General features: G+C 36.1%; 1 protein-coding gene across 2 annotated transcripts in view; it reads right to left on the bottom strand.

Moving 5' to 3' along the window:
- LOC130222031 (NACHT, LRR and PYD domains-containing protein 3-like) overlaps positions 1–14,342 on the bottom strand; it is a 125,826-nt gene that overhangs the window by 2,669 nt on the left and 108,815 nt on the right. The window contains exons 1-9 of one of the 2 annotated variants that reach the window (XM_056454647.1): positions 13,758–13,805; positions 13,017–13,067; positions 12,215–12,319; positions 9,492–9,596; positions 9,233–9,317; positions 7,498–7,693; positions 5,114–6,818; positions 3,871–4,044; positions 1,451–1,624 (exon numbers count right to left, since the gene is read on the bottom strand). In XM_056454647.1, the coding sequence (XP_056310622.1) occupies positions 1,451–1,624; positions 3,871–4,044; positions 5,114–6,818; positions 7,498–7,693; positions 9,233–9,317; positions 9,492–9,596; positions 12,215–12,319; positions 13,017–13,060 (2,588 nt within the window). In that variant the 5' untranslated portion in view covers positions 13,061–13,067; positions 13,758–13,805. Of the gene's footprint in view, positions 1–1,450; positions 1,625–3,870; positions 4,045–5,113; positions 6,819–7,497; positions 7,694–9,232; positions 9,318–9,491; positions 9,597–12,214; positions 12,320–13,016; positions 13,068–13,757; positions 13,806–14,342 lie in introns of those variants that run through there. The other variant, XM_056454645.1, reaches the window with a different exon arrangement.

Genomic DNA, 14,342 nt, shown 5'->3' with positions numbered 1-14,342 from the left:
ACACACACACACACACACAGATTGTCCCTCAGTCAATACTGAGAGTGTGTGATTAGTGATATGAGACTGATTTACAGATTTACATATTCATAATTGTGATGAGAAATCAGATTCATTGTGGAGCTCAAAGACAAACACTATTACTGTATTTTCACAACAACAGTTAATGCTCACTATTGAAGCTGATAGTGTGTGTTATATACGTTATATCTTGAATATGCAGATATATAAATGCTTTTTAAGCTTTTAGAAAACTATATTTTTCTCAGTTTTTTGTAATAAATGTTACATTTTTCATGAATCCTTCCTGCATTTAAGTGTGTTTAAAACACAAACAGATGATTCAGAAAATAGATTCAACAGTTTTATTGTTGTCTGAAAGCAGGGTGGTTCTTTAGTTTAATATATAATATGATCAGATATTCCTAGCTAATATTATTCAGAGGGCTGTCACACTTAGGTCAACAACAACAAAAAAAAAATCACTGTCAGGAAAGAGGTAAGAGCATTCAGTGTTTTGACATTGACAGAATCTGATGTTGTCAAGCTTATGTTTCCTCTTTAATATAAAGAGACATACATTAGCTTTAGTAGGCTACACTATTGTCCCTCATTGACAGTAAAATAAGCATCCTTTCAGCAAAGCCTGATCTTTCTGTGTCAGTCTGAAGCAGGATACACTGATCTGAGGCCAGTTTTACTTATTAAAAATAGTCTGAACTCACTGTGAGTGAGATGGAGAAAATGAAAGCACACAAGCACTGAGGTAAAATCAGATGCTCAAGACATCACCCCTATAATAATGACTTGTGTTTAAATGAAGCAGTAACGTCTATGAAGAGTCATTCAATATGAATAATGTAAAGGGAGGTGTACACTTTTTTTGTTTTTAATTTTGATAAATCACTTCAGATCAGAGGAGTATTGCACAAGTAGAATTAAGAAAACCAGGATTTGAGGAAAAGTGCAGCTTGAGTTTAGGAACTACTGGTCACTTTTCACCCACTTTCACCCACAATGAGCCCCAGTGCACTGAAATATTTAACAGGTTTGGATTAATATCTGGAGACTAGAAGAGGAGTGAAGTAGGCTACAGAGTTTCTGTTTTCAAAATAAATCTTCAAAACTTTTACAAAAAATGGTTAAGAATAAGTAGGTTCAGTGTAATAATAATAACCTGTTTATAATTAATTTACTCAAGGCTTGATGTAGTCTATGTTGTATAAAACAAATTGCCATTAGAGCTTTTGTTTTATAGTTGGCCAAATTGACGAGTTCTTTTACAAATATAATAATAATTAAACAATTGTGATTAATGAAAACTAATTTTAAAAATGTGTACACTTCCCTTAACCTTATTTCATATTATTAATTCACACAAGTTGTATCTCCTGTATGTTCTACCCCATAACCCTCACAGAAAGCACAAGGCCAGTGATGCTCCACATACTTGAGTTTGTCCAGTGTGTAGTTTGGATCCTCCAGTTGTTCAGAGAGCAGCTTGACTCCTGAATCTCCTGGATGATTGTAGCTCAGATCCAGCTCTCTCAGGTGTGAGGGGTTTGAAGTCAGAGCTGAAGACAGAAAACCACAGCCTTCCTCTGTCACCATACAGCCAGACAATCTACAAAACACAGCAATAGTCCACATCACACAGTTGGACAATTACACATCTCTTTGTGTTGTGAAGATGCTGACTGCTGTTTCTGCTCATGTCAACAGCAGTGATGAACACACACATCCTGATTAGCTCTCCTTATTGATCAAGCCCTGAGATCTCAAAATTATTATTAATGGAGCGCTGTTGTTGCTAGAAAAATGATGCTATATTAACGCAAATATCCTCAGCTGTATCCCATCTAGACTTCACCCTCACCTGTAGCACGGTGAAGGCTAGATCAGATACAGCCGAGGATACTCGCATCAATATAGCGCCATTTTTGTGACATTGTACAACAAATAATATTTGTACATTACCGTGAGGGTTGGGTTTAGAGCTGCTGTGAGGTTAGTTGCTAATAAAATACAATTAATGAGTTATTTGATAAATAATATAAATACTTTTCGTTAACTTTCGATCGCAGCTGTATCCCTTATAGCAACAACCGCAGGAGAGATCCGAGCTGCTGGATTTACTACATTTTCTTCTGAAATACATGATGGTAAACAACTGTTTATCTGAGTGAGTAATTGAGAAAATATTCTAGCAGCATAAACAGTGTGTATCTTGCATAAATAAAGCACATCGTCCAGTTATGTTGACACATAAGTATTATTGCACATGTATTTTACAAGCCTTAAATGGTATGTTTTGCTTGTAGTTGTGTGTATTTGAATGTCTGAAAGCTAATTTTTTTGAAAGCAAAGATAAATTGTGACAAGCACTGCACACCTCTTTCTGTACCTCAGTGTGTGCCGTCAGATTTGAGTTTAGCAGTTGATGACGTGCGCTCTGAACATTCTAATCACACCGGTGTGATCACATGCTTCAGGGCCCGGTTTTTCAAAAGTAATCCACTAGGATTTTGGATAACGGAAAACGGGTTTTTCAAAAGTAAAAACGGATTACATAATCGGATTAGATCAAGTAATCCAATCTTGGATTTGATCCGGATCAAACCTTTAGTTTGGGTTTTTCAGACATTTTTTGTAGGATTTAGATCACTTTGATCATTTGGATCACCACAGCATGGATTTCATGCCCAAAATGTAATGAAAACTTTAAAAATGTATCAAATAATACTACATGTGGATCATGCAGTATCTTACAAGATATCCTGTTTATTCATAAGGTTTTAGTTGTATTTGTTCATCGGTCAGGCTGCAGTTATTAGGTAGGCTTTAATGTATTCAGCCGTTGAGTATAGGCCTACAGCAAAGTAAAAAGTGTGTGGCCTCATATTAATAATCCCCCAAACAGCTGTCAAAATTGACCAAAAATACATTTTATTCTGTCACTAATTGATATATATATTCATCACAATGGAATTTTTTTGTTTTTATAATATTTATTAGTGATGCATGCAATTACAGAATAACCAAAAAAAAATGAAAAATAATGGCAATCACTGATCTTTGAACTCACTTTTAACAATTGTAAAAAGAGACTGAAAGGGCAGGAGCACAGCTTCATCTGGCAAATGAACAACTGACTCTGACCAAACTGCAGCAAACCAAGGCCAGACTTAAGATCCGTCTCCTAAAGGCTACGCTCAGACAAGCTGGTCTCTACACATCAGATGAGGAAGTCTGAAATTATTGTGGAGTTTTAGACATTAAGTCTTTTCTTTAATTCAATACATCTATATTTGAAACTTGTTATAATCATCCTCAAATTACAGTGTTTGTGTTGTAGGTCTCAGATGAGCGGACTGCTGGAAGAGGATGGGGAGGGGGTTTTCTTGTTTTTATTTATTTTTTATTTTTTTAAATGTGTGTGTTTTCATTTCAAATTAAATCAAGGTTATATTGACCTCACACTGGCTATTCTATTTGCTGCTCTTTACATATCTATAGTTCTACATTGTCATTTCCTATCCTGTTTGAGCACTGGTTATCCAGATTTAGTGATCCTAAAAAGTTCCTATCCGGATCAGACTAATCCAATCCGATGTTGTTTTGAAAAACTGGCTCAAATAAGCTGGATAACATGATCACAGATCGCAAAAAAAGGATTACTAAATCCAGATCAATTTTATCCGGATTAAACCTTTTGAAAAACCAGGCCCATATATAAATGACATTTTATAAATATGAATATATTTATTTCTTTTACTGCCAACACACTGTGTGGGGAAAGAGGCTTCCATATTTGTTAACCCAATATGTAACTATATTTTTGTATTCACTGTTGAGTGGAGAATCTTTTACCTCAGTATCTCCAGTTTACAGTTTGGACTCTTCAGTCCATCAGAGAGAAGCTTCACTCCTGAATCCTGCAGGTCATTGTTACTCAGGTCCAGCTCTGTCAGGACACAGTTTGAGGATTGTAGAGCTGAAGACAAACTCTCACAAGACTGAACAGTGAGATTACAGCACTGTAGCCTGTGTGGAGGACAAACACAATATTTAGGTGGTCATCTGAAACCTCATTGATCAACAATGCTTACTCACAAAAATGTGTACACCAGCTTTTAGCCTTGTGGTCAGATGTACTAACACCAAAATGAACATAAGTATGTGTGCTCTTCCACACCAACCTCATGAGTGGTGAATGCAAATTTCTTGTGTTTTTGTCTGTTGGCGACTCTTAGAGGCAATGAAGTGAAGCTGCAAACATTAAACTATGAAGTCTAATGCACTACTGCACGTGAGAAACTTTGCAATTAATTAGCCGACAAAATATTAGATTATTGTTGTCATGTGTTTGATGGGAATTTTACATCAATTACACAATTTAGATAAAAAAGGGCTTCCAAATGCTTAAGATGAGGCTTCAAGCTGCTGACTGTGCAATTAATAGTCTAATTATTGTCTAATTAATTAAGAGTGTAAGCTCATCAACCCCTGTTCCACTTCCTGTTCTGCAGACTGTCAGTGTGCAGCAGTTCAGCTTGACCTTTATATCAGACCATTAGGTTAATTTATAGTCGGATTGATCCTGGTTGTCTTGTCCTTGTACTGTTGTGTGTTTCCCTGTGCTCTCTCTATGTTTCACCCCAGTTAATCCCCATGTTACCCTTGTTAGTTGGTCCAGTTACTCTTCACCCACTTGTTTACTTACTAATCTCTGTGTATTTAAACAGCTCTTATTTGTTGATCATAGACCTGTATGTCTGTATGTATTTGTTGTGGAGTTAATTAAAGCCTTTCTGGAACAATGAGTCACACACAATGTTGTTACAAAGTTTTGGTGGGTCTCAGAATTGCAGAGATTTGGATCCTATTTTAATGCCAGGAAATTTAAAAGAAGAAACTTGCACAACCACTCCAATACATTAATCTGAAAGTTATTAAAAACAATCTGAAATATTAAATCTTAAACAATTATTCACAGTATTCTGAAGTGCCGACAATAACAATACTGTACACGTTCATTAACATGATCAATTGTATTATTTAATATCAGCAAATTTCTTTTTCTTAAATGAAAACAAAACAGACTTTGACTTACTGAGCTCTTTTGGAGGATTTGATGACTGCTGATAGTCTGATGAGACACTCGTCTGATCTCTGGAATTTCTGAAGCTCAAACTTCTCCAGCTCCTCCTCTGAGGTCAACAACACAAAGGCCACAGCAGACCACTGGGCAGGTGAAAGGTCAGCAGATGACAGACTTCCTCTACTAAGGTGAGACTGAATCTCTTTCAGAAGAGTTTGGTCGTTCAGTTCATTCAGACAGTAGAACAGATTGATGGATCTCTCTGGAGACAGATGTCTTTTAAGTTTCTGCTTGATGTATGCGATTATTTCCTCTTTGCTCTGGTCTCTGTCATCCGGCTGTGTCAACAGGCCTCGTAAGAGTTGTCGATTGGACTGGAGTGACAGACCAAGAAGGAAGCGAAGGTAAAGGTCCAGATGTCCATTCTCACTTTCTAGAGCCTTGTCTACAGCAGTCTTCAGCAAATCAATCATGCCTTTATTTTTGCTTTTCTGTATAAAAAACCATCCATGCTTCTTGTTGATGTCTAGAAACAGATGTTGATAAAGGGCTGCAATGAACTCCTGAATGCTCAAGTGAAGAAAGCAGTACATGGTACCAAGAATGATCCCCGTCTCCTCCTTAAAGATCTGGGTACACATGCCTGAGTACACTGATGCCTTATAGACATCAATGCCACAGTCTTTCAGATCGCTCTCATAGAAGATCACATTGTTTCTTTTCAGCTGCTGGAAGGCCAGTTTCCCCAGTGAAAGGATGAGGTTTGGATCCCAGGAGACATCTGGTGTGTTTTCTCCATCATACTTTCTTCTGCTCTGCTGGATCTGAAAGCAGAGAAAGTGTGTGTACATCTGTGTCAGAGTCTTGGGAGATTTCTGCAGTGTTTCAGCATTAGTCCTGTGTTTCAGTTCAGTATTTCTGTTCTCCTTCAAAATGTTCTGGAGAACAGTGGCTGAAATCCAGCAGAAGACTGGGATGTGGCACATAATAAAGAGACTCTTTGATTGTTTAATGTGATCAATGATTTCTCTGGCCTGATTCTGATCTGTGAGTCTCTTTCTGAAGTACTCCTCCTTTTGGGCATCATCGAATCCTCGTATCTCTGTCAGCCGGTCGATACAGTCAGCAGGAATCTTACTGGCAGCTGCTGGTCTGCTGGTGATCCAGATGAGAGCAGAAGGAAGCAGATTTCCCTTGATGAGGTTCGTCAGGAGAACATCCAGAGAGACTGCTGAAGATACATCACAACACGTCTCATTACCAGCAAAGTTCAGAGGAAGACGACATTCATCCAATCCATCAAGGATGAACAGGACTTTGAATCGTGTGCTTCTTGTAAGGTTCAGTCCTTTAGTCTCTGGGAAAAACTGAGTTATGAGGTCTTTTAAACTTTGTCTTTCTTTCTCCTTTAAGTTCATCTCTCTGAATGGAAGAGGAAATATGAAGCTGATGTCTTGATTTTCTTTTCCTTCAGTCCAATCCAGAACAAACTTGCATTCAACCTGTATCTCTAGTGACTGATGACGTCTGGAAGCAGCTTCAATCTGTCTGATCTCATGTTTAGTGTTGACCTGTTCACTCGCACCCTGAGTGATATAGAGATCTGTGTAGATGTTATTCAGAAGTGTGGAGTCTCCTTGCTGAGCAATTCCTTCAAACACACTTTGATATTTCTTCTTCAGGCTACATTTAAGCTGATTGATGAAGAACAGCTGACCTAAACACAGGAGCAAAGAAACACATAGATGTAGTCTTGATTTATTTGTAAGTGACAGTCTGACAGATGGCCATGAGTAGGGCCAGACAGAATTTTCTAATGGTGTAACAGGTCACAAATCTCACGGTTCGGATCACATTATGGTTTTTTAGTCACAGATTGGGACATTTTTTTTGGATCAGTCATTAAGGAGAGACAAATGTCATTTGCTTTCCATTTATTACAGAAACAGCACTGCAGGACACTTTTATAAAAATGTATACTTTTGTATAAATAATCAGCAGAATAAACAAATAGTAAAATATTCAGTGTTGTGAAAAAAATCACTGTCACTCCTACTGTTGCTGTTAACGCTGAATGTAGAAATCATCTGCAGAACCCATATCTACTTTTAGCTTCATAATGTTTAATCTTAATGTTTACAATACAAATCCAATTAGACTTAATTAATTTGTAAACAAAACACAAGTCTCATATAATATATCTACTAAAGGACAGAAAATATGACTTTACAAACTGTACTGTAACATTTTCATATTAGTCAACAATATTACTGAAATTAAATAACTGAATGAATATAAATGTACACACATTTACACAGTAAATAAATAAACTCAATGATGGGCTAAAACTCTAAAAGTCTGCAGATTTCGTGTGGGCCTACCGATGAGTCTCTTACCCTCAAGAGTATCAGCAGCTTGATCTTGCTTCATCTCTCTCAGGAAGAAGAGTGTGAGATCAAGAGCTGCTTCTGTGATTCTGCTGCTGTTCTCATTAAACTCCTTTACAAACTCTTGTCTGTTTTCTGCTTGTAAGATTTTCTTAAAGTTTCCCAGTTCATTCTTCAGAAATCTGATCATTTTACTCTCAAGATTCTATAATTGAAGAAAAAAGAACAACATTTAACCAAAACATTCATTCACACACAGTTGTAGATCCACAAACTACTCAAAATACATTATAATACATGATACTATGAGTCTGTTAAATGCTTGATTCTGATTAGCTGATGGACATTCAAAGGTTATTTTCAGATAAACACACAGTTAAAGTAGATCCAGGCAGGTTTTAAGCACATTACACTAAAGGGGGTCGCACACCGGATGCGCAATGTAGCACACACATGACAGGTGGAAGTATCACACACCAGACGCACACACATTCACATGTTATTAAAAATGAAATTCACAGCTACAAAGAACAAAAACAAACACAACACAGTCTTTGGATAAGATGTTTAAGAGACTAGTACTACACACAGGAGCAGTTTGAGAACAAATACCTGACAATTGTCTGAAACACAACATCTGAACGGCTGTGGAAACCAGAGTCTAATAACATCTAAACAAAGCCATCTCTGCTAAACTTGGACTGTCAGTGAAAATCTAATAGACGTCTAAGATTAGCCCTAATCTAGACTAGTCATCACATACACATGAATGAACACATATGTCAAAAGTTTTGCTAATTTAGTGTCTTTGTTGCTATATTTAGCGGCTTTTCAGACTTTCCCAGTAACAAGATGTCAAAAAAAAGTGACACATTTTTAAATTTATTTTTTTCTGGAGTCACTGGAGATTTTGAAGACTCTGACGTGTCTGTACTGTACCGTTTCTGCTCTTCTCAATGAGCAGGGATTTCCAGCCATTTCAAAGCACCAACTGCAAATTATTTAGCACCTTTATTTCAAAACAACTTCTAAACCAAAGTCTTGAGAGTGTGAGGTATACCCCTGGTAAAGTCAGATCTCTGCTTCTCTTCTGCTTCAAATTTGATCAGTTTAATATTTGGCAGCAGTTATTGAACTTGTGTGTTTATCTGAATCAGCTGAATCTTTAGGAGCGAACTCATCTCTTGTGCACATGGTAATGCTCACAGGGGCGTAATATTGGACACTCTGTGAATTTTTTGACAAAGTAGTCATGCTTGAATTTGAAATATTCAATAAGCGTGATATTTCAAGATTTTACATTATCGACAAAATTATTCTGATAATATTGCTAATGTTTAATGTATCGCCAAACCCTACTCATGACTAATGTACATTTGTGATTATATATCATGTATAATATTACATGTCATTATTTACAATAGTATTCCCTCAACTGTCACCATTTTATAGCATAGTTCTGTATAGCTCAAAACAAGCTGCTGCATGAATAAATTAGATTGTGATAGTGAATCCCTGCAGATAATGTGATATGAAATCAATTTCGCCAAGTTGAAAATTAAGTCACGATCACAAGAAAGAAAAAATATTTTAATGCATGGCCCTCCATAGCTTAAGACAGATAATATGGGCTCTTTAAGACAGGTCAAGCAGATTCAGTTCTCTACAGTCTTGTGAACAAATATTTCTGTGTTTCAGGGAGTTATTTCAGTGACTTTAATTAATCAAAATTAGTTTTTCCCACCTGGAAGATCCACTGGAGATTGTCTGTGAAGCTCTTGTGTCTCCTGTGAGTCTCGTCTCCTGAATCTGCTAACTCATATTCAACACTGTTAACAGATAAAACTACTGTAACTATACATTTAGAGGCAAACAGAGACAGATATTCATTTATTCATTTGCCTTTGGCTTAGTCCCTTATTTATCAGGCATCACCACAGTGGAATGACAATAACATGTTTGAAATAGTCCATGTGTGATTAAAAATGTAAAAAACTAAATACCTTTGGGCAGATGATGGTGTTTTCTCTCTGACGTTTGGTGGATCATCTTTAGACCAGTCACTCTTGAGAGACACAGATCTGGACACACATGATGCTGATCTCACACTGAAGACACAAACACACCAGAGGAAAAGGAGCTTCACAACCTGCTGCAGTCTCTTATGAACAGTAGAGGGCACAGGGTTTTATCTTCCTGGACTTCATTTCCCATCAGCCCCTGTGCTCCTGATTGTCTCTTTGTAACACAATTAGCTCATAGAGAATTATGAATGATTAATTATCTGTTAGTGCTATATCTTTACTCTTCACTTGTATTCAGAGATGTATAGTAACGAAGTATAACTACTTCACTACTGTACTTAAGTACTAAAAGGCAGTATCTGTACTTTACTGGAGTATTGTTTTTTTCTCCTACTTCCACTTTTACTTAAGTACATATTTTCGATGAGTTTAATACTTTTACTCCGATAGATTTTTTATGAGCTGCATCGTTACTCGTTACTAGAGGTGTCAAAATGGTCGATATCGGTTCAGTAATAGATCATAACGGGTTATTACGTACGGACGTCATTTATCTCCTATGTGCGGTGTCGCAATACTATGGCGAAGGACGGAGGCGCGAGGGCGAGTGAAGGCGGCACAGCACACGAGCCGCTATTTCACTACTACAGAGAAATGTTGTGAGACTCCATCTCTGCCTCTCTCACTTTGGACATTTGACCCGCTGGCCTGTTTGTGAGGTAACTGTTCATCTCCTTTCGGCTGTTAAAGCGATACTTGTGGATCCAGACATAGGCGTGTATGAGGTGCAAGTTTTCTCCACTGTGTCTATTATAGATTACCTGTGATAACCTCGTATTATGCATACATAGACTGTAACCGCGGCTGTTCTTCCCGCCATCAGTGAACAACGCTTTCATTTCTAAAGCCGATAGCAGCCCTTTCTGTTGAGAAGGTGAAGACAATAAACAATCAAAGGGGTGTAAGACCTCGCCTGTCAGCGTTTAAAAAGCAGGCGGGAGAATATTTACATTAGTTTATTTGCTATAAATGCTCATGCTGTCTTCTGTGTATGAGTTTTGTTTGATACATTCAGAAAGAGTGTTTTCTTTGAGCGGGTCAAATTAAGGGTACAGTTCATATATATAACTGCTGTATTAAAGGACACAATTGTATTACAAGTAACCATTTAACTGTCACACCAAGAAAAAAACCAATAGAATTTTTTTATTTATTGCATTTCTTAACTCCTAATGTCGCTAGTTAACACAATCAATACATTTTCCCCCAACACATCCCATAATTTCTAAAATATCAGCCTCTACCAAATGGTTGAGATGTTGGTTTATGGTAAAAGTACCAGAATGAATAAATATACTATAAAAATATGAAGTTTAAGACCAATTTAATTAAAACATAATCAAAACGAAACATTTTTGAATACTAAATCATAGCCATAAGCCATAAAATATTTCAGATTTTCATTTAACACAGTAATATACACGTTTTCTTTTTTTTACAATAAAATCAAAATCAAGTGAATTAGAACGTTCGTTTACAGCGTTTACAACCAGTAATTTGTGCTCCGAAAATGGGTTTCAATAGCGTTTTGAGTGGACTATGGACTGTTTTTGAGACACACAACTTTGGTGTGTGTTAAAGCTGTTATAATCTGTCAGATATGTGGTCCAAGCGTGAGAGAAAAACAGTATTGTAAGTCATGTTTCTTTTCATTCTGCTTAATGACGTGCCCCCAAAAAGAGATTTAAAATAAACAAAACAATATGATGTCTTTTGACTGCATTCTTTAATAACTACATTACACAATACTTGTACTTTTACTTTCAGTACTTGAGTAGTAAATTTTGAAATAAACTACTTGCAATACTTAAGTACAAAAAATGTTGAATACTTTAGTACTTCCACTTAAGTATGGTGCTTAAAGAGCACTTTTACTTCTACTCAAGTCACTTTTTGATAGAGTACTTGTACTTTTACTTAAGTCTGGGTCTCTAGTACTTTATACATCTCTGCTTGTATTGCCTCTTCCTAAACCAACTGAATGTGTGTTAGATTAGTTCAAGTGTTCAGTGGAGTTAATGAAGCATTACTTGTGTCACACTTCAAATTGTTCATTATTTACTCATAAATGGAGTCCTGATCTTACAGAATACTCTAGCTTCTAATGTATTGTAAGGTTGTGTTCATTTTTTTGATGTCTAAAAATAATAACTCATGCAGCTCTGTTTTATTTTATTTCTGTCTACAGTTTAACAAGCAAAAGCTGAGGTTTTGATGTGATTTGTCATTACATTTATATCAGCCTATATTAAACAGGTCTAATAATAGTTGGAAACGTGGCTAATGGGGGTTTGGTGTAAGATCACTTTCATAAGGCAATATTGAAAAGTAATCATTAAAATCTTTAAAAAGGTAATAATAATAGTTTTATAATCTCAAATGTTAATGTGGCTGAATTTGCAGGATATGATTTTTTTGATTTATTAGATGCTGAACATCTATCCTCATGACTCGTAACTTTATATGACAAAGAGGATATTTTACTAGCAGAGTTTATTCAGATGCATTATTTAAAGTTACAAACTGTAGATAAATGTTTAATGGTCAAATATCTGTCCTTATCAGGAGTATGGATGAATTTAAGAAAATTATATAACACCTTTCTTGTGTTTCTTACATATTTTGCTTTAAAGTTATAATACCTGATGGCAGATGATGTGGTTTTCTCTCTGAAGTTTGGTGGATCATCTTTAGACCAGTCACTCTTCAGAGACACAGAGCTGGACACACATGATCCTGATCTCACACTGAACACACAAACACACCAGAGGATTAAAACACACCTGAAGAAGAAATGTCAGTCTCTTTTAAAAAGGTTTGTGTAGTTTCATTCAGCTCACACTAATAGTTGACTGAAGGTCTGTCTGATCAGTTCTGCTACACAGGAATCATGGGTAAACAGACGAGTGATGTGCTGCTCTATCATTCTGCACAATCTCAGCTTCACTGAAAACACATTTGACTCTAAAACCTTGTTGTGTAACCTCTTGAGTAAAAACTTACTATAGAAACCAGATGAGGAGATATAAAATATTATTTTGTATCTATAGAAATTAATATAATCTCAGAGTCTGAGAGACAAAAATATTTTATAATTCCCTTCACTGAACTATACACTGTAAGTTTAACATGTACATGTGTGTTAATTTTAGTTGATTTTCATTTTCTCTCCTCTATAAGCACTGAAACTGTTCTGTGGTCAGCTTTAACTCTGATGTTGTTCAGGACTTTAAACAGCACACAAGACACATATTGAGCTCTGGTAAATATGACACCAGATCAAGCTGTCTGTAATCTAGACTGATCTAAACACATTTCCTGAAGTTAAACTGAAGCTTTGTCCATCATTTGATCAGGCAATAGCAACACAAATAAGTGCATTGTTGTTGGTCTTTGTTCTTCAGAGAAAGTGTTGAAATAATGGTGTAAAAACAGAGGCAATACCTGTGGTTCTCTGAGAATGAGTCCTTTACTCGCTCCTCTGCCATACTGCAGCTAAAACACCAATGCAGACATTAGCAGAGCTTTCAGGAAACAATCATATATATATATATATATATATATATATATATATATATATATATATATATATATATATATATATATATATATATATATAGTCCTTTACATGAATGCAGTTGGTTTAACCCCTGATCTGACACCCCAGCTATTTCACATTTGATTTAAGATAAATGCATGTTATATAGAGTTTATCAAGATAAGTTCAGGTTTAGTCAACTGTTGATTGAGTTAGTATTAAAATGTCTTATCTATTAAAGAGGCTATTTAGTTAGTTAATGAGTTACTCTGACGGTTAAAGGTTAAATGCAGTTTTGTTTATGGATTGTCAGCTTGTTGTTTTTCAGCAGCTTTTCTTCCTGTTCAGCTGAAAGGTCTGCTTTAACTTTACTTTTGATTTCGTGACTCTGAATGTTTAGAGTTATATTCAATGCTGAATTATTGGAAACTATTGAGTCAGTCTGATATAGAAGAGAACAAACACTTTAAAGGGATTAAAAAAATAAAGCTTTTAGACACAGTGTTTAAATGACCGTTTTTGACTCAGTGTTTAATCTGTGTTGGAGGATTTGATCTTCAGGATCAGACATTTAAATCACACTAACACATCTAAAATCCCTTCATCATCTCCACAAATAAGCGTAATGGTAGAAGAATTAAACTCACATGGAGAAGTACAGACGCTCTTGTGCAGCAGGAACACAATCTGAGCTCTTTGACTCTTTCACTTCACTAAAACACACCTGTGTGATCTGCAGGTATATCCTGAAATATTATTGGCTCCACAGAGTGACACTGACATGAATATTCATGAGATTCTCCTGACTGTGGGCGTGTCCTGAAGACAACACAAACCACTGGAGCTGAAGATATCTGTGCAGCTTCTCTGAGCACGAGTGTGTTGAAGGAAGATTTAGAGAAGCTATTTGAGATGAAATCTGAGAGGTCTCTGAAGAATATTTACAGCAATGTTGAACCTATAAAATAAGATTAGAGATTTATATATAAATGAGTACAACTCATACAGATCTATTCAATTCAATTCAATTCACCTTTATTTGTATAGCGCTTATACAATGTAGATTGTGTCAAAGCAGCTTCACATAAAAGGTCACAGTAAATAGGAACAGTGTAGTTAAGTTTGTAGTGTTTAAGTTCAGTTCAGTTTAGCTCAGTTCAGTGTGGTTTAATAATCACTACTGAGAGTCCAAATATTGAAGAGCAAATCCAACGATGCGCAGCTCTACAGAT

Source organism: Danio aesculapii, chromosome 4 (assembly GCF_903798145.1).
Source record: "Danio aesculapii chromosome 4, fDanAes4.1, whole genome shotgun sequence".
Lineage (NCBI taxonomy): Eukaryota > Metazoa > Chordata > Actinopteri > Cypriniformes > Danionidae > Danio > Danio aesculapii.
Note: the sequence above shows the minus strand (reverse complement) of the source record. Positions and strands in the feature narration are given on the sequence as shown.